We start from the raw sequence: 20177 nt of genomic DNA, 5'->3' as shown, positions 1-20177 counted from the left end.
TAAAGCAGGTTGATGTTGCCTGGAGCTTGAGTATGATCTAATAAAGCTTCTGTGTTAAAGGAAGCTGACAATCCAGAAGAAAAACTTGAAGAAGAAAAAGATGAGCCTACAGATGACCAGGAGAACCCAGCTCATAGCAGGAGGGTAAGTCTCTGTGTTTCTCCTAACTCTAGGAGTTTACCGTAAAGTAGATATCATTATAGTTTTCATCTTTCTATATGTAGGCACATCCTCAGTAGTTTATGGTAACTATCTGATAGTGGTTTTAAGATATTTCCTTCTAACAATTGGATTTCCGTAAAACTTGGCGGCAAAGACCAGAGTTTGTTGGATTAGTTTTCTTGCTTTGTTTTGAGTTTTACATTTAAAAATCAAAATCAAGTAGAGCTAGTGATAGTAAAGTTGCACAATATGCACAGGGTCTTGAGTTCGGTCCCAAATTATTGGGAGGATAGGGGAAAAATCACCTCTGTTAGCCCTCTATTTCCATGACAGAAATGTTTAAGAAAAACAACATGAAGGAGGCCCTGTCTACTTGGGCTTAAGTCTCACAAGTTTCAGTTCAGGTCTTCTGGATTCATTGATTTGGTAACAAGCAGAAATAGGACAGCAGGAGACCATTGCAATAAAAAATTACTTACCTCATTACTACCAGAGCAGAGAGAAGGAAAGTGTAAGGGGGCCAAAGACAGAATATACCCTTCCAAGGCACACCTCTAGTGGCTTGCTTCATCCAAGTAGATTCCAGTCCTGGGGTTTCCACAACCTCACAGTAGTAATTACCACTTGTTCCAAGCCTTTGGGGCACATTTCATATCTAAGCCATAATACTTTCTCTGTCAAATGAATTGAAGAAGTTTGTTAATTGTGTTTATTTGTGGTTAGAAAAAGCTTAATGACAAATTGCTTTGTTTTTGAGCTCAGAAAATAGGATAGGTATTGCTTGTGGTTGATTTATGTACTAAAACCTGTCAAGGTAGCTCAGCTGGTTTTAAAATTTTTAGCTTTTGAATTTGCTTTGTTTTATAATTGTTTCCTATATTAAACAAAATTTTAAAATTTTGTCTTATAGTTCAAAAGTGCATATGCTTTCTTGAATAAGTTGTTATAAAGTCCACTAATAGTTACTTATAAAACACCTGTACCTGCTTCTGGTTGAACCTTCCTTCTTTTTCAGACTCGGGAAGATAGGAAGGTTGAAGCCATCATGCATGCTTTTGAAAATTTAGAAAAAAGAAAGAAACGGCGGGATCAGCCTGTAGAACAGAGCAGCTCAGACATAGAGATTACTACCAGCAGTTCAGAGACAGCCGTTGGAGAAGAGACAAAAACTATAGCTCCTGAGTCTGAAGTTAGCAACCCTGTTTCAAATATTGCCATCCCAAGCACCCCACAGAGCACTGGTGTGAATACAAGGAGGTCTTCCCACACTGGGGTAAGAGAGAAAACTCTTAACAGTCTGTGTAAAAATTAGTATTTTCAACTTGGCTCTGTATTAGAATAAGTAAAGCCATTTTGATCAAAGCAGCTGATTTGTGGGGTGCAAGTGAAGTCAAAATTTGAATAACAAAAGGCCTCATCTCTAAACAGTCTCCCAGATAAGCAGGTTGGTGAGTTCAAGGATCATTTGGTTTGGGGATTGGGTTTGGTGTATCTTAGTATGAGAATGTGTGCTGAACATGCAGAAGACCTCACCTAGCTTTGTCTCCATCCCCAAGGGAAGAAAACAAATTGTTGGGTTGGTTTCTCTCTTGGACAGTCTAAATGGCCCAGTTAACGTGCCTGGCCCTTCAGGGTCTTCTCATGATAAGCCTGTCTGTTTTTTCCCTGACCTAGCAACAGTAAGGCTTAACATAAAACTTGGGTGTGGAAAAATACAAGAATTTACTTTCCTGCTAAGAGCCTTTATATTAGGTAACTACCTTTAACTGACTTCTGATCTTTTTTAATTTTCTATTTGTTTATTAGAATTAGAATTAACTAAACCAGATGTTCATCTGCAGTCTATTTAGGTGATATTAATTGATAAAATTTTGCATGTAAAGATTACATTTTAAAAATATTTTTGCTTTGAGACGAGTTCTCACTGTATAGCCCTGGCTGGCATGAAACTTGCTTTGTAGATTGCACTCACTTTGAACTCAGAGTTCTGCCTGCCTCTGCCTCCTTAGTGCTGAGGTTAAAGATATGTAACACCCATACCCAATTCAGATTTTTTTATTTTTATGTGTGAATGATTACATGTGTGTATCTATATACACATGTCTGTGCCTGGAGCCCACAGAAGTCAGAAGGTAGCATTCTAAAACTGGAGTTAGAAGAGGTTGTGAACTACTATGTGAGTGCTAGGAACTGAAACAGGTCTTTGCTGCAAGAGCACCAAGTACTGATATTGCTGATTTTTGTCTTTCCAGCCCTAAAGATTACATTTAAAATAACAATAAATTCTTTTTCAACATTATCATTTAGAATGCTTTAAATAGACTAACTGAGAAACAGGTATGAAATTTCTGATGCTGGTTAAGGGGTGTCTAATCCCAGCACTTGGGAATCTAAGGCAAGAGGATTGTAAGCTAGAGGCCAACCTGCAAGATTCTTTCTGCGAAAGAGAAGAGAAATTTCTAGTAAAATTTGTCTCTCATGTTGTTACAGGATGTAGCTGCAGAAAAACCAATCCCCAAACCACCTCCAGCTAAGCCTTCTAGACCCCGACCTAAGAGTCGAATTTCTCGGTACCGGACCAGTTCAGCCCAAAGACTAAAACGCCAGAAGCAGGCCAGTGCACAGCAGGCAGAGCTTTCACAAGCTGCCTTGGATGAAGGAGGAAGTAACAGCTTAGTAACTGCTCCTGAAGCTGGAAACACAGACAGTTCAGGAGAGAACAGACAGTTAACGGGGTCTGAACCAACTGTGGTATCAGCTACTGGATCGCATGTCATCCGTGCTGCATCTAAATACCCTAAAACCAAAAAGGTAAGTGACAGTATAAATCGGGTCAGACAAAGAGTGTCTTAGTAAAATAAGAGTGTTTATAGTAAGTCCCCAGAAAAGAAATAATCTTAGAATTATAGATTGAACATTCTAGATAAAAATCATTTATGCTAAAAGCTGAAACCATCCTACTTACTTTTTGTTCGCTTGATTTTATAGACAGAGCTTAAATACTGGTAACTGAAGGTGTTCTTTCTTTATGAGCACAGAGAGGGTAAAGAAACCACACATCCTCACGATGGTTGTTGCTTCTGTTTTAGCTTTTAGATGAGGTTTGTCTTTGTGAACTACACTACTGCTCCTTATGGCTGTTACTTATCTAGTGTTAATGATTTGTTTGTTTTTTTAACCTTAGTATCTAGTTACAGAATGGTTGAATGACAAAGCAGAGAAGCAAGAATGTCCTGTTGAGTGTCCTTTACGTATCACCACTGACCCAACTGTGTTGGCAACAACCCTCAACATGCTACCGGGTCTTATTCATTCCCCGTTAATTTGTACCACCCCCAAACACTACATTCGCTTTGGCTCACCCTTTATGCCCGAGAGGCGTCGAAGGCCCCTTCTGCCTGATGGCACATTCAGCTCCTGTAAGAAGGTATGTGTGTGCATGTGTATGCTTACCTTCCTGTGGATGAAAATGTGTTATAATACTAGATGATGCATATAGTTGTATATTTTACATAACTAGCTGCTGATGAGTCTCAAGATAACTATCAGTTTATATTTTCTTAGTTATTAAAAATGAACATTAACACATCAGGAGCCACAATGACCAAGATGGAATGTGTGCTGCATTTTGGTGCTCTAATTTGTGACTATTCGGTATTACCTTACCGGGAATCTTTACATGTTAGTGAGTGAGAGCAGAAGGCAATTGATAGAAGGGATGTATTTTGTAAATGGTTTTGTGGTACTGGTTAACATGGCCATTTGTGATTATTGTGTGATATTGGGCCCCAAATATTTAAAGCATTGATGTAGCCATAAAAATGGACACGATTATGATTGTAGCTAAGTAATCAATCACTATTACTTCTTGAAGGTGTTTAGAGAAAAAAAATCATCTCATAATTGACATAATTCCTGTTACTTGATCAGATAACAGTGGGTTAGACTTCTTGTTCCCTAGAGATATGGAACATGCTGTAAAAGACTGTCTGCCTTTCTGTGACTCTCTAGTTGGGTCTAGTAGCAGCAGTGTTCGGTAGTTGTTTTGGAAATAGATTGTTCTTCAAACTTATAATGCTTTTCAGAATCATGGGGCATACTTCATTAGGTCTTTCTATAGGTAGAGTTCTGTTCCCTGGAATACCCTTTTCTCTAATCCTCAGATCTGGATTCAGGCTGCCTCCCTCACTGTCTGTATTGCCCTCCTCCACTGGCACCACATTCATGAGGATGCTGCATGTAGCTTATTTGATGTGATGAAGTCTCCAACTCCAGGCAGGTCTTCCCTAGTTCCTCCAAACTTAATTTTCTTTTTCCCCAAGAACATAAGTTGTATCTTGGGAGTTGGGAAAATGAAGGATCAGCCAAAATGGCATAGGATGTGGAAGGGAGGACTGCTGCAGGCATCTACATAAAGAAAGGGCAGTGCTGCTAAATCAGTAGCACACTGCAGCTTTAATTGACATACCTACCTGAGTAACGCATGCATTTGTATTGTGTCAGAAATTTCCATGTAGAAGAAATTCTGAGATATTTGACCACAAGATCCTTGTCAAAGGGATTTTGCATGATGCAATAACATAGGTAACTTGGTGTCATAAATAGCAATAGTTTTCAAAATGCTGTTTACTATAGGAGTTTTGTCTAGGTAATGAAGGTGAGTTGAGTCTCTACGGAATTTGCTTATACCAAGTCACTCAGATCAACTGACTTGTCTTGGATCTTGAAGATACTATCAACAACATTGCTGTACAAACCAATGGTTGTTGTTATGGTAGTGCATGCCTGCTGTTCCATCATTTAGAAGACTGACGTAAGATTGTTATATTGCTAGCCCCTGCTACATAGCAAAATCTTGTATTAAGAAAACCAACAACAAAAAATAAAACATGATTTACTGGCTATAGTTAGTGGTAGAACTCCTACATATAGAATGGCAAAACTGAGACCCAGTCTGCCTACATTGCTCAATTCTTCATTAAGAGTAATAGCAGGAAGCTCATGTGATGGTTAAGTGGAGAAACATTTGTCACCTGTTAACATGGATTCCATCCCCAGAACCGAGGTAAAAGTAGAGGGAGAAAACTATTCCACAGCATTGTTCTCTAACATCTACGTAGACCCATATACACAATTATAATGTTGGGGTTTTGTTTTAATTTTTAGCTTTTTAGTTTTTAAGACAGGGTTTCTCTGTGTCCTGGAATGTGTTCTGTAGTCCAGGCTGACCTCGAACCTGGAAAGATCTGCCTGCCTCTGCCTCCTGAGATGAAAACCATGTGCTGCCACCACCCTGCTTAACTTTTTTTTTCTCCTAAGGAACAGCAGAATCCTAACAGCTTTTTTGACATGTATTAAAAACTAGAAAAGAAAGACCCTATCTCTCCCTAAGGATGCATACTCTGTTAATGGCCAGGGGTGTATTTTCTTTAGTGGTACTAGGCAAGGTGATTCTGTAAATAAGCCTTAATTTGAAACTCTTCTTAGTAAGTTTAAAAGTAAATAAAAAAGAAAGTAATCAAAAAAAAAAAAAGATTACAAAAAAAGATTAGCAAGAGAGGGAGGAGAAAAAGAAAGAATGGGGGCTGGAGAGATGGCTCAGCCACTAAGAGCACTGCTTGCTCTCCCAAAGGTCCTGAGTTCAATTCCCAGCAACCACATGGTGGCTCACAACCATCTGTAATGAGGTCTGGTGCCCTCTTCTGACCTGCAGACATACACACAGACAGAATATTGTAAACATAATAGGCAGACAGACAGATGGATGGATGGATGGATGGATGGATGGATGGATGGATGTGATGGCTCTAATTTTAACTACAGGGAAACCCTGTCTCGAAAAACCAAAAAAAAAAAAAAGAATGAATGGTAAGGGCATGTTCAAAATTCATTATGGACGTATATGGCAAACTCATGAGACCCATTGCTATATATAGTTCATATATACTAAGAAAAACACCTTTTTAAAAAAGACAATCAAGATGTAGGTGTAGTGTAAAGCATTTTCATCGAGCCAGGCAGTAAAAACTATTAAGAAGAGTTGATGAGGGGCTTTGGAGAGATGGCTCAGCAATCAAGAGCACTTGTTGCACTTGCAGAAAACTTGGGTTCAAATCCTAGCTCTCACATGGTGGTTCACAGCTGCCTGTAACTCTGGTTCCGGGAGATTTGATGCACTCTTCTGACCTGCATACAGTCATATACATGCACATGTACATTCAGGCAAAACACTTACATAGAAAATAAAGTTAATCTGTTTGATTTTGGGTTTCTTTGTTTTAAGGAAGGTTGATGATAATTTAGTAGAGATTAATATAAAGATATAAGTAATGTAGACTAACTATTGAAATACCTTCTTGGTAATTGCAATATGGGATTGTAATTTTTTTGTTCTTGTTTTTCCAGTAAACAGAGACCCAAGCAAACAAACCAATATGTGTTTATAACTGACTTATATTCAGTAGAAAATCCATTTGTTTGAGCTCTTGCTTTTGTGTTTTATTACTATGTGTGTGGGCAGGTAGTTATCATTGGAAGTCAGAGGATAACTCTTACCTTTATATTAAATTCAGGTTGTCAGGTATTTAGCAACAAATATTTTTACTCACTAATCCTTCTCATCAGCCTTCTCTGAGGTCTGTTTATCTTGATATGCTCCAAATTTTTTTTATTTGTTTACTTTAAAAGATAATCTCAAAATAATGCTGTCCTGGAATTCTGAATAGAACAGGCTAACCTTGCTCAAACTCACGGAGATCTGCCTGGCTCTGCCTCGCTCTGCCTCTTGAATGCCGGGTTTAAAGGCATGAACCATAACACCTAACTTGGTTTAATTTTGAGATCTATAGAATCTCCATTGGCAACAGATAGAAAATTAATTTAACTGAACCTCATATTATCCAAGACTCTGTGACCATCCTCAACCTTGGTTGACCCCTTCCCCACACACACACCTTTTGTTGTTATTGTTTGTTTGTACAAAGTAATGGTTATGTTTCTTTTTTTATGAAGGCAATAATTGTGTTTAGCCTTAGAGGCAAGCCTAACAGCATCTTACTTCTCCGTGTCCCATCTAGTTTTATGTTCCCTTTTTTGTAGTCATAAGATCTAGAATGTAAACTCTTCAGTGGCTTCCAAACACTGGAAATTTTAAATATTTTTTTTTTTTTTTGGTTTTTCGAGACAGGGTTTCTCTGTGGCTTTGGAGCCTGTCCTGGAACTAGCTCTTGTAGACCAGGCTGGTCTCGAACTCACAGAGATCCGCCTGCCTCTGCCTCCCGAGTGCTGGGATTAAAGGCGTGCGCCACCACCGCCCGGCTCACTGAAAATTTTTTAATAACTTTTTTAAATTCTTCAATTATTTCGGGAGGATAGGGATCTTCAAATTTGAGTTGTTTGTCATCCGCTTTGTATGGAAAAATAAATTTGTAATAGCTTAATAACTTTTATATAATACAAATAAAAACTTGTATATTCATAATGAAGGATTTTTTCACTTGTACTCCCAGGCTAGTTTTCATCCATCTATGAAAAAGAGTTTTAGACTAAGATGACCTCAGAGGTCTCCTCTACATTCTAAGGAACTGTGCTTCTGATAACCTGTGTGTTGGGAATCTGTATGAGAGAGCATGTCACTCTCATTCTTGGCTTTTAAACATTTTGTCATGTCCTAGAATGTTAATGTCATTCAAGTGACTCTGGATATCTTTTTTTTTAAAATATACTCATTTATCTCTGTTTACTTTTTTCCTTGGGTTTGATAGACAACAAAGATATTTGCATGATAGAGGTTTCTTTGATAGTAAAATTTCACTGGATTGTCTCAGGTTCTAAGAATTGAGCAACCACAAATTTAGAACTACTCTGTTGAAGAGACTATTTACTTACGGGGTGGTATATGTTCTCTAAAGATGTGACATTATAATAGTTCCCCTTTTCTATTTGGAGACAGTCTGGCTAAAATTGGTATTTATTGTAATTGGATCTGTCTGCTGTCAGGGTAGAATGGTGAGCAACTTAGAACTGTTTATCTTAAGAAAACAAAATTACAAGCCTGGTGTAAGCCTTTAATCTGCCTGACTCTGCAAGGCAGAGGCAGGTAGATCTCTGAGTTCAAGGCCAGCTTGGTCTACAAGAGCTAGCTACAAAGAAACCATGTCTCGAAAAAACAATAACAAAAAAAAAGGAAGAAAGAAAAGAAAAAATAGGAAAAACAAAGTAAAATTCCTTATAGTGTTACCTTATAATTTTTGCAAGTTTTCTTCTGACGTTGTTTTTTCTCATACATTCAGATTGCATATTATCTACTAAATAAAAGTAATAGGAGGGTTCTTTATAAACCTTGAAAAGTGTCAGCCTATATTTAAACAGTAATGCTATCCTAAACTGTGCAAAGTTGAGTGGTTACCATTTTTTATTGATTGATAGGATACCATTTTATAATTCAGATTGTTTCATTTTTACCTAGTAGAAAAAAACTGACTTGACTGTGAGGACTGGGAATATAATTTGGTAGGTAAACTGCCTCCCTTGGCTCAGTCCCTAGCGCCACATAAACTTTGTATATTGGTAGAAGCGATTAATTATAGCTTGGAAAGTGGGGTAGAAAATCAAAAATTCAAGGTCATCTTTAGCTGCACAGCATGTTTGAGGCTAGCCTAGGCTGCATGAGACATTTCAAAAATAATCTTCATTAAAGAAAAAGGAAAGGACAGCTAAAGCCAGCCTTGGTTGCACACCCAAGAACCTGTCCAAAATCACTTGACAATGAAGCTGTGTGAATGTATTTTTGTTGCATTTCTCACCAGTTGGTGTGTAGTGATCTGGTTAGTGCACTGAAACAGATGTCCTACATAGCTTTAAACGTTTCTTTAAGATTCTCTGTTTTTTTTTTCCCCATTTTAGCGCTGGATAAAGCAAGCCTTGGAAGAAGGGATGACTCAGACATCATCTGTGCCCCAAGAGTCAAGAACACAGCAACTATACCAAAGTAATGAGAATAGTAATTCTTCTAGTATCTGTAAAGACAATGCAGGTATGTATCTGATCTTTTTATCAATTTGACATGAAACAGTTACCATGTGAGGTTCACAGTAAAAATTTCAGTGTTGGTACTCTGATATAAAAAGGAATAGTGTGTTCTCTAAATAGTTACTTTACATCTGTCTTTACAGAGGAAGAGAAAGATCTCGAGTCAGGGATCAGTTTTCCCAGGACGACAAAGAAGGAACTAGACAGTATACAGATAACAGCAGAAATGGTTATAAAAAAGGTTAGATACGTTTAAAGTAGTAAGTTTAGGAAATCTTTATTTGTATTTTATAAGGGGAGGCAGTAGAAAGTGGTGGAATGCTAATGTTCAGGAAGAAAACGAAAATGTAAAGTGGCTTGTTGGGTGGAATCTGGCAAACGGGGCTGGAAATAATGAGATTATGAGGAATCATTGTTGTTGTTTTTTTCCCCAAAGATTTGCCCCTAAGACATAATTAAATTCCTGAGATGACTTGGCTTTAAATCTTCTGATCCATTGTCTTTCACCATGTTTTATTGCAGACCTCTGACAGATAACATTGGTACATTGACTTATGATACCTTTTTGTTTCTGTATTTACTGCACAAGGTTTCTCTGTTTAATCTAGGCTGGTGTCAAATTCATCCTCCCCAGTGCTCAAATTCAGATATGTACCACCATCTTTGTCTTCACATGTTGCCTAGTTTTTTTCTCCTTTTTGCCGAAATTCTGCAGTATCAGCATAATTAGTATGTCCTTGGGATGGGAGGTTGTCGCTCAGTGGTAGAACATGTACTTTTAGCTTTTGTAGTGCCCTTGTTTCAATTCTGACTCAAAGAAATAAATAAAATCATTTTCTGTGATTTCCATAAGCTTACCTCTAAATCAGTTTTCTGAATATTATTTAATCCAGACATACCATAAACAGTAAAGTGGAGGAAGTAAGATAAGATGATTGCTGCAAGTTCAAGACCAGCCTGGGGTACCTAGCAAGACCCTATCTCAACAGAAAACACAGATTACAAAATACATTAGTTACTACAACTCAAGTTAAGGCTATTGCTAATATAATTTTTCAGAGTTTTGCTTTACATTGTTTTGGGGGTTTGTGGATTGCTCTTCTTAAACCACTATTTGTTGACTTGCTGATTATTATGGAGTTTAATAGAATTTTACTAGTTCATCTACTGAGACAGATTCAGGTTTGATTAAACATAATTTTTGAAGCAGATTTCCCTCAATTGTGTCAACTTTTAGACAGCTTTTAGAGTGTAGTTAGAATAGCTGAATTGGATGTAAAATGTGACTCCCTCTATCTGTTGGGTATGTTGTGTAGGTATATAGATAGTTAATCTTAGAGAACAATAACTATACAGCAGTTCATTTCCTGGCTTTCACATACTTAGAAATTGTCTTTGTTACCACATGTCCTCAGTGGAATGGAATTAGCACTGTTAGTCACCAACCTTTATTACATTTCTACCTACATCCTAGCAAGCAATGAGAAACATCTCAGAACACACCTTGCCCTTAAGGATCAATATAAACAGAAGAAAAGAGTTACATAAAGAAACCCATCAGTAGTCATCATTTAAATGTGGTGTGAGTCATAAGGAGTTACCTTGTTGTGTTTCAAAAAGCTTTGTTTGCAAGAATACTAAGGAAAGTTGATGAAGAGAGTGAGGAAATATATGATACAGTAGGAAAAATCAAACAGATCTTCGTTTGAAATCCAGTTCTGTATCCTTAAACTGTATGATGTTCCTAAATGTCTCTGATCGTCATCTGTAAAGTAAGAATAGCAATCCCTGCTTTAAAGCTAATAAGCTCAGTAGTATTATTTATAAAGTGCTTAGTTTAATATCAGACCCATAATAGAAATTGCTACACAGAATACTTGTTCTTGTCTAGTATGAACTAACTAGATTAAAAATAATAAATTATTCCTCTGGTGTGGTTGCGCCTTGCCGCACACCACACCCCCGTGTCTGCATTTGGTGCGCTTGAACCCTGTTACCGAGCTTCGGGCAAAGGGCTGGAGGTTAAAATACACAGACACACACACAGACAGCGAGACAGAGACACAGGTCATCCTTGAATTCCTCAAGAATGCCCCCTTTATTGTGTTCAGGGGCAGATTATATAGAGATAGCCACGCCCCAGCCAAACCCACCAGAAACCATTCCCCTGCCATCAAGAACTCCTGAAGGTCTCGTGCTCAGAGCAGCTGTAGGCACTCAGATCAGGGGATTACAAGAAATTCAAGATCTGGGGTCTCACTGCTCCCAACAGCACCTAATATGTATCCCAATAATCAAGACTGGTGAGAAAATCTTGTTTTTGAGGCCAACCTGGTCTATATATAGTAAGGCTGTCAAAAGGAAAAGTCAGAGGATGCTAGAAACTAAAATTGTATAAAAAGAAGTATTACCATTGACACAGGGAAGAGATATGTTTGTTTGTAAATAACATTTATATGACCCTAGGGACACCTTAATAGTAACCAAAAAGTTTGGAACTAATAACAATTGAGTAAAGTCCTTGGTTAGAAGTAAATATGACTTAAATACTAAGAAAATTAATGAAGACAGGTTTTTCAGCCTCAAGGTTAACAAAGCTAAGAAACAATCTGGGAATGGTCGTACTTGGATATGTGATGCAAAAAAATTATTGAAAATACTTTTTAAGTTCACACATAAAGGAAATTCCGTATTCACTAATGGGAAGAATAAATTCTGTGCACCCATATTCTTTCTCCTCCAACAGATTCCAAGGAAGCATCATTTAAAAATTGGATTCTTAGCTAATCTAAAATTTTTCAAATAAAACTTGGAAAGGTAGTTATAAAGTACTTTGCTAAAAATATACAATTACCTTCCCTGTGACCATAATGGCTGAGTTATCATAGCACATCTGCAAGAGCAAAGTAGAATATGGAACAAAACAGCTAGATTAGGGCTGTGAAATAGAGGTATGGTAAATTGCTCTGGAGTTTCAACTACTTGAGAGATTGTTAAATGGTTGGATCCTCTGCCAGTGTATTAAAATATTTTCTCTTACTATTTTTGGGTTCTTTTTATTTTGGTTGATAGGTTTTGATTTGTTTCAGGTTTTTTTTTTTTTTTTTTTTTTTTTTTTGGAGACAAGGTTTCACTATGTAATCCTGACTAGCCCCAAACTTGCCATCTTCCTGCCTTAATCTCCTATATGCCAGATGGAGGTATGTACCACCACACCCAATACTTAAATTCAAATAGTATTAACTGTTGTTTTTGTGGTCCTACTGTCTTTGAATTAATATAGTAATAACATGATTTTTCAGTAAAACAATAGAACAGCAAGAGCCAGGTAGTGGTTGCCCACACCTTTAATCCCAGTACTCAGGAGGCAGAAGCAGGTGATTCTCTGAATTCTAGGCCAGCCAGGGCTACACAGAGAACCCTGTCTTGAAAAGCCAAATAAAGGACAAAAACCAATCTGTTCATATGCTTTAAAAATATTTATAATCCTAAACTCACTAGTTGTAGGTCCTTTATAAAGATGTAGACACTAAATAATTGTGTACAGAATATTCATAATTGCTAATAGTTGCAAAATTACATAGACAAATTTTTAAAAAGACAAACTCCAACTGATTAAAGAGTAATAGAATTTGTGATTTTGAACTGTGTTCATCTACATGACCTTGATGAAATATATTATCATTAACATTTAAAGAAGTATAAGAGTGTGTGTGTCTACTTGTGTGCACACATTCACTTACACATTTGTAGTTTCAAAGGACATCTTGCAAGAATCAGTTGTTTTCCTTCTACCTTGTGGATCTTGAGAGTTGAACTCAAGTAATCAGCCTTGACAGCAAACCTTCACTTTCTGGGGCATCTCACAGGCCCTTTTAATTTTTATTCTTGGTTTGAGGTCCTCACCCAGTGGTAGTGGTAGAAAAGCCTTTTATTTGATATCTGTTACCACAATTTTTTAAATAGTTTATACTTGATTGGTTTTATCAAATTGATCTTAGATCAAGAGAAAGTGTCACTTGTGAATTAGATTTACTCATCTCCTTGAATCTGTAAGAGGTTTAAAGGATGTTATATATGACCAATTCTCTTAGGAATATAAAGTTGCCTTGATATTTTTTTTTTTTTTTGACATTTGAAATGGAGAAAGCAACATCCACTCATAAATTTGATAGTGTCATGTGTATGATTGTTTAATGAATTTATCTAAAACATTTGCCTGCTGTGTTTATTATGAAAACTAAACTTTTAGATGAGCTATCTGGGCATGGTGGTATATGCCTTTAACCGAAGCACTTACGTCAGAGGCAGGCAGATCTCTCTGGGTTTGGAGGCCCGACTGATCTACAGAGCAAGTTCTAGAACAACCAGGACTCCACAGAGAAACCCAGTTATAGCTGTTTTTGTTACAAAAGATTTGCAAAGAAGGAAAAGTGCTAGTATTTGCTACCTACTAGAAAGGTGGAGTAGGAATCAACTCCCTAAACTTAATTTTAAGTATAATTTAGGGTGTCAAGGGTTGATGGCTCAGAGACTAAAAGTACCTGCTTCACAAGCCTGAGGACCTGAATTCAGATTCTACAACAGTGTAAAAAAAGCAGGATGTGTGGGATGCAGCTGAATTCAGATTCCAGAACCGTGTAAAAAGCAAGTGCATGGTGAGATGGTGTTGTGGAGACAGGCCACAAAAGCACAGGCTATGGAGGTAAAAAGAGAACAAACTCCCAAAAGTTACCTCTGGCCTCTACACAGGTGTAGTATAAATGGACACTTTTTTTTCCTCTTAAGTATAAATTAGGTAAGGGATATAGCTAAATGTACAGAGTGTTTACCCAGCATGTATGGGTGTCCTGCAGTTGAACCCTCAAAGCTTTGCACCTATAACCCCAACACTTGGGAGACTGTGGCAGAAAAATTGCCAACAGTGAGTTCCATCTCAGCCTGGACTACATACTGGGCCATGGTGAGAACCTGCTCTCAAACACACATAAGCATACTGAGTTACAGACTCAATATATTGAGATCATTTTAAAAAAAAAAATGGGGACACACTGCCAAACCTGAGAACTTGGACTCAATCCCTGAGATCCACATGGTGAAGGAAAGAATCAACTCCCCAAGTTGTCATTTGACTTTGAAGTGCTCAACATTGCATGTATGCATCCATATACATTTATATATGACATGAAATATTTTTAAAAGCCAAATAGGAATTAAAAGTTAAACTTAAAGGTCATAGATCAGTAAGTGACATTTTCATAGTTTTAGGGATTGCTAAGACTTAATTGTAACAAGCAAGAGATAAATGACAGATACATTTAGCTAATAAAAGCTTTGTAATAAAGACAATAAAAACTTTTTAGATTTATATTTTGCCTATACCTATCATGTACATACACCACATGTGTGCTTAGTGCCCGTGGAGTTCAGAAGACAGCATTAGATTCCCTAAAACTGAAGTTAGAGATGGCTATGAGCTGCCATGTGGGTACTAACCACGAACCTGGTCCCCCTGCAAGAGTAGCCAATGATCTTAACCACTACCATCTCTCTAGTCCCAGTAAATACATTTTAAGAGCAAACAAGCTGAAAAGGTATATTTGTAACATTTTTGACAGTCAACATCTTTATAGAACTCTTATAAAACATTATAAAACAAGAAAAAACCCACATACAATGTATGCTGAATATGGGCAGATAATTTACACAATAAATACAAAGGTAGTAAATATATGTAAATGTGTGGGTGTTCATCATGAAGAATGAGGAGGCAGTGAGCAGACCTATAGCTCTTTGTGCTATTTGTTTTGAAACATCCTCTTACTGAATAATCTGCTGCTAGGCTGGTGATCTGCAAGCCCTAATAGTCTGGTCCACTTCCGCCTCCAGCACTGGGGTTACAAGACAAGAGTGCAGCTATATCTGACTCTTCATATTGGTATTGGGGATTCAAACTCACATTCTCAAGTTTGCATAGCTCCCAGCCTCGTAGTCATTCTTTAACAACAACAACAAAAAGCCCTATATTTGTCCTAATAATAAGTACAGAAAAAAAGGATAGAGAACAACATTTTTAGTCATTGAAGTATTTATAATTGCAGTAAAGGAGAATATTTAGTACAGGTTAAATTTTGGCAATATTAATGTCATTTACTCATTTTTAAAGGGTATTTATAAATTAGACATGGTAGCACATGCCTGTATTTCCAGGTTTTGGAAGTTAGGAGAAGGATGCTAGTTTGAAGCCAGCCTGAATTACATGGCCAGTTCAAGGTCACTTCAAAGTAAGACCCTATTTCAAAAACCCATGCTAACCCCAAAGAATGAGACTTAGAAAATTTTATTCCTTATTAGAGAAATTTGTGGGAAATCATTTTAACTTGCATTTGTGGGTTTAAATGCATGGTTGTTTGTTTACATAATCTTGGGAAGTATTGAGTCGACGTTTTTTAAACGATGAGTGTATGTGTATGTTAGACATAAGATTTGACAGCTGCATACAAAAAAAATCAGAAAAGAGATGACAGACTACTGATCTGTGAATTCCAGCAGTCTCTAGGTCTGTCTGTTGAAGATAGCATCCTAAGTGTTTAGTAAATATCTTTAAATAGATATCACATTCATTCATTTGTATGGCTGCTTCCTCAAACTTTCCTACAGTGATCTTTACTACAAAATAAGTCTTTAGTAGTTAAAATTTTTGAACTCCCAGTACAGGGTTCTTAAAGATTGGGTTTGAACTCTTCAGAAGTGTTTAAAAGTTACTGTGCAGGTTAGTCTTGAATTACATGTTTATTTGTTTTTTGTACCTAAGCATGTTAAGAGTAAAGCAACACATGCTTTATAGGCTAATTGGAAAGTTACTCTTTTCAGTGTAGGGAAATGAAAAATCCTGAGAAAACAGAAAAATAAATATCCTGTCCACTTAAACATAATCATTGCCTCATACTTCTTTGTATTGGTTATTCTGTTGAGTCCAGTAGCTTCACAGTTCTAGTTCCATACCATTATATCACCAGAGTGATGTTCTTAAGCACATCTCTGATCATTGTTCCCACCAAGCCATGGGGCTATAGTTTAATATGCTTTTATTAAGACTGTAAGGCAGGATGGTTACAGGTGGAAGCTCTGTTTGCAGAAGCTCCCGTCTAGGGTAACTTGGTCTTCAGTAGCATATAGGCTAGGGAAACATGGACCAGGTGCTACAACATCTAGTTTTTATTTCTATATATTAGTCTTCATCTTCAATATAGGGTGATGAAAATAGCAGTAATGCTAGGATTTATAGACATGTTAAATTTTCATTTCCAGTACACCGTACAATGCCTGGTATACAAGACAACTTTGGTTTTTGTTTTGTTTTCTGAGAATGGAATCCATAGTTTTGTTCAGGCCTAGGCTAGCCTTCAACTCTTAAGCTCAAAAATTCTTCTACCTCACCCACCTGAGTAGCTGGGACTACTGCCCCTTGACACTATATCTGACTTTACATACCTTGAAGGGTAATTTATATTTTTTTTAATTTTTGTTCTTACTGAGGGGCCATGGTATGCATGTGGAGTTCAGAAGATAACTTTTGGGAGTTGGTTCTGGTTCTCTGCTTCCACCTTTATATGGGCTCCAGGGATTGAGCCACAAGCACCTTCACTTGTCAGATATCTCAAAGGCCCTTTGTTTGTAACTACTTGAGCCTCAAAAGTGGTGGGGTTATAGTCAAATTTGATCATACTGGTAAGAACAAACGTATTTTACATGTATTCTCTAAGGTCTTTGAAAAGAGAATAAATATATAGTGGCCTTTACACACCTAGCTTTGCATGTAATGTATACTAATGATTTTTAACTATAAATGAGTAAAAGTATATTTTTCCTCTGAGATATGTTTTTCCTGAAGGTCCTCTTAAACACAAGTTACTACACTACATCAAATACAAAACATAATCACTAAAATATTTAGTATGGTAACTTGCTTTTTTTGTGTGTACCTAAGAATACAGTTAGTCTAATCAGAAGGAGTTTTGTTTTGTTTTTAGTAGTTGAGAAGTTTTTATAGGAACTGTTTCTAGCTCCTAGTGTTCAACATTTGACCACTAGGAGCTAGGTAAGAGTCTAAGATCATGTGTGTCTCCTACTGTGTTTGCTGGAAGAGCTGCTGAAAGAGTACACGGATAAATAAGGAAAGATGGATAGAGGTGTGACAACCCAGCAGGTGGTGGTACAGAAGTAGAGAATGGTTTAAGTACTCACATTAAAATTGTTCAGACTCATGTGGAGTTTCTCTGGGACATAGCATGCTTCCAAAGTTACATTCATTGTAGTGATTAGAAGTATGTTTAGGCTTTGGGTTTGAGTAGAGAAGATAAAGGGATGAGGCATAAGAAGAGTTATGAAGAAGGACCAATTACAGAACCCTTTGCTACCTTGCCTTACAGTAAAATATGATTCAGTTCTCATCCAAGTTTTGTGTTTCACAGACTTACTGAGCCCTTTAAAGAAATGGAAGTCTCGCTATCTGATGGAGCAGAATATCACCAAGTTGCTTCGGCCTCTGTCTCCAGTTACACCACCCCCTTCCAGCTCAGGCTCAAAGAGTCCCCAGCTGTCCACACCTGGCCAGACTCACCCAGGAGAAGAGGAGTGTCGAAATGGATACAGCCTCATGTTCTCACCAATCGCATCTCTTACTACTGCTAGTCGCTCCAACACTCCTCTGCAGTTTGAGGTGATTGGGGTTTGGTTGTTGGGAGTGATTGATATGAAAATCATTATTTACACTTACTCTTCATATATCATTTCAGGTGTTTCTTAACTGTCTTCCTTCTTCATCGCATTAAGAAAACCCATGGTTAGACCACTGCAAATTTATGAGATGATTTGTCGTGTGTGTGTGTGTGTGTGTGTGTGTGTGTGTGTGTGTGTGTGTGTGTGTGTGTTGTGAAATTCATTAACATGCCTATAAAGAAAATATATTCACTTGAACTCTGGGGAAATAAAGAAAACCTAGAGTCACTGTGAACTGGTAGCTGGTAGCCTCTTGCTTGGCAGCCCCTGTTCTTGCCAAAATAGGGACAGTGCCGCCGAGATCCCATTTATTTGTCTTTTGGCATTCAGTCCTTCAGTCTCCTTAATTTTAGGTAGTAAGTATGCTAGATCTTCATCTTTATTATGTATCAGTCAAAAGAAATGTCTAGGTGCCTGTGGTACCCCATTAGTTTCCCAAGCCTGGGCACTCAGACTGCACTGTGGGCTCACATCTGTGTGCTTAAGACCTTTTAACTATATAGTGTCTTTGCAGGTTCTTTGGTAGCTCCACTATGGCCTCAGGAGACGGAGACTTAGAAATACTGGGGTAGGGCTGGAGAGGTGGCTCAGAGGTTAAGAGCACTGACTGCTCTACCAGAGGTCCTGAGTTCAATTCCCAGCAACCACATGGTGGCTCACAACCATCTGTAATGAGATCTGATGCCCTCTACTGGCCTATAGGATATATGTAGGCAGAATACTATATACATAATAAATAAATCTTAAAAAAAAAAAAAAGAAATACTGGGGTATGGCTTATGGTGAATGTGTTTGTTGTTTTTTTTTGTTGTTGTTGTTGTTGCTGCTGTTTTGTTTTGGTTTTACCACTCCAGGTTACTTTCCCTCCGTGTTATAATGTGTTAGGACTGAGAGACTAAAAGGCTAGAAACATGCTTTAAAGGTTGGATTACATTAGAAGTATATGTAGTAAACTGTTTCTAAAAGTTATACTCAATAACTTTAGTATTCAAGTTCAAATGGAAGATGTGACTATAATCCATTTGTATTAAAACCCATCTTTTGCATGTATGTTGCTTTAATTAAATAGATACTCTGTGGTGGGGGACAACTTAATTCACCCACTAAAAAGTCTGATTTTCTTTTCTCTGTTGTTGTCTTGATAGAGCTGAATGTCTAACAGCCACACTCTTGTTGAAGCTTTTATAAGTGTGTAAGGATTAATAACACCTGGATTCTTCTTTGACTAATGTAAAAGATCTAGCAACAGTGAAAGCAGAGCAATGTCCTCTTTTCTAACTCAGTCGTTATTCATGTAATATAGAGCAGGCATTTCTGGGTGGGAAAATGTCATCCAGGTTACATTTGATTTTCCCAGTGAAATTATATTCCACTGTCAACTCTTTTTAATCAGATATTAAAGCAGAATTTTGACCATTGTAACTTTTTCTGCTTAATAGTTAAACTTTCAGTTAGCAATTAGAATTTCATGGTACAGTATCCTAAAAAGAAATTATCCTTGGAGTGCAATCAGTTATAGGAATAGAGTTGCACCTTATCATGACAGGTTAGGTTAAGCTTCATTATTAACGTTATAATTAATGAAACTAGAAGTCTTCCAAAACAAGCAAGTTTATACTCAGCATATTTTCTATCCCTTGCTGCATGTAATAATGATAAAATGCTATGTAAATGCAAGATCTTTTAAAAGAGAAAGAACATGGATTTTGGTGAATCTCAGTCTAAGCGTACAGTTAAAATACCAGGAAGCAGGCTGGCTCATCAGTAAAGCTACTTGCTGCCAAGTCTGACCACCTGAGTTCAGCCCAGCAACCCACATGGTAGAAGTAGAAAACCAACTCCACAAGTTGAACCTCTGGCTTCACCACAGAGTCATAAAATAAATAAATGTAAAATTTTAAACATTAAAAATAGGATTTAAAGACATGGCTCAGCAGTCGAGCTTCCATTGCCAGCACCCAAATTGGGTGGATTCCAACTACTTGTAACTCCAGCTCCAAGGGATGGATCTCCCTCTATGTCTTCCTTAGGCACCTGCACTAACATACAGACACATACATATGCATTCACATATAATTTTTAAAAATAAGTTAAACTATTTTAGGGGCTCAGCAATTCAGAATAACTGATGTTCTTGCCAAGGACTGGACTTTGATTACAAGCACCCATGTGGTGTGACTCATAACCCTCTAACTCCAGTTCCA

At 37.4% G+C, this 20177-nt stretch overlaps 1 protein-coding gene across 10 annotated transcripts in view; it reads left to right on the top strand.

Annotated features, from left to right (window-relative positions):
- Setd5 (SET domain containing 5) overlaps positions 1–20177 on the top strand; it is an 84284-nt gene that overhangs the window by 46351 nt on the left and 17756 nt on the right. For all 10 annotated transcript variants that reach the window (XM_038320191.1, XM_038320189.1, XM_038320192.1 and 7 more), the window contains 6 exons: positions 61–144; positions 1178–1435; positions 2653–2973; positions 3347–3589; positions 9067–9196; positions 17667–17914. In XM_038320191.1, the coding sequence (XP_038176119.1) occupies positions 61–144; positions 1178–1435; positions 2653–2973; positions 3347–3589; positions 9067–9196; positions 17667–17914 (1284 nt within the window). The remainder of the gene's footprint in view (positions 1–60; positions 145–1177; positions 1436–2652; positions 2974–3346; positions 3590–9066; positions 9197–17666; positions 17915–20177) is intronic.

This window comes from Arvicola amphibius, chromosome 2, assembly GCF_903992535.2.
Source record: "Arvicola amphibius chromosome 2, mArvAmp1.2, whole genome shotgun sequence".
Classification (NCBI taxonomy): Eukaryota; Metazoa; Chordata; class Mammalia; order Rodentia; family Cricetidae; genus Arvicola; species Arvicola amphibius.
This window is presented reverse-complemented; position numbering and strand designations above follow the sequence as displayed.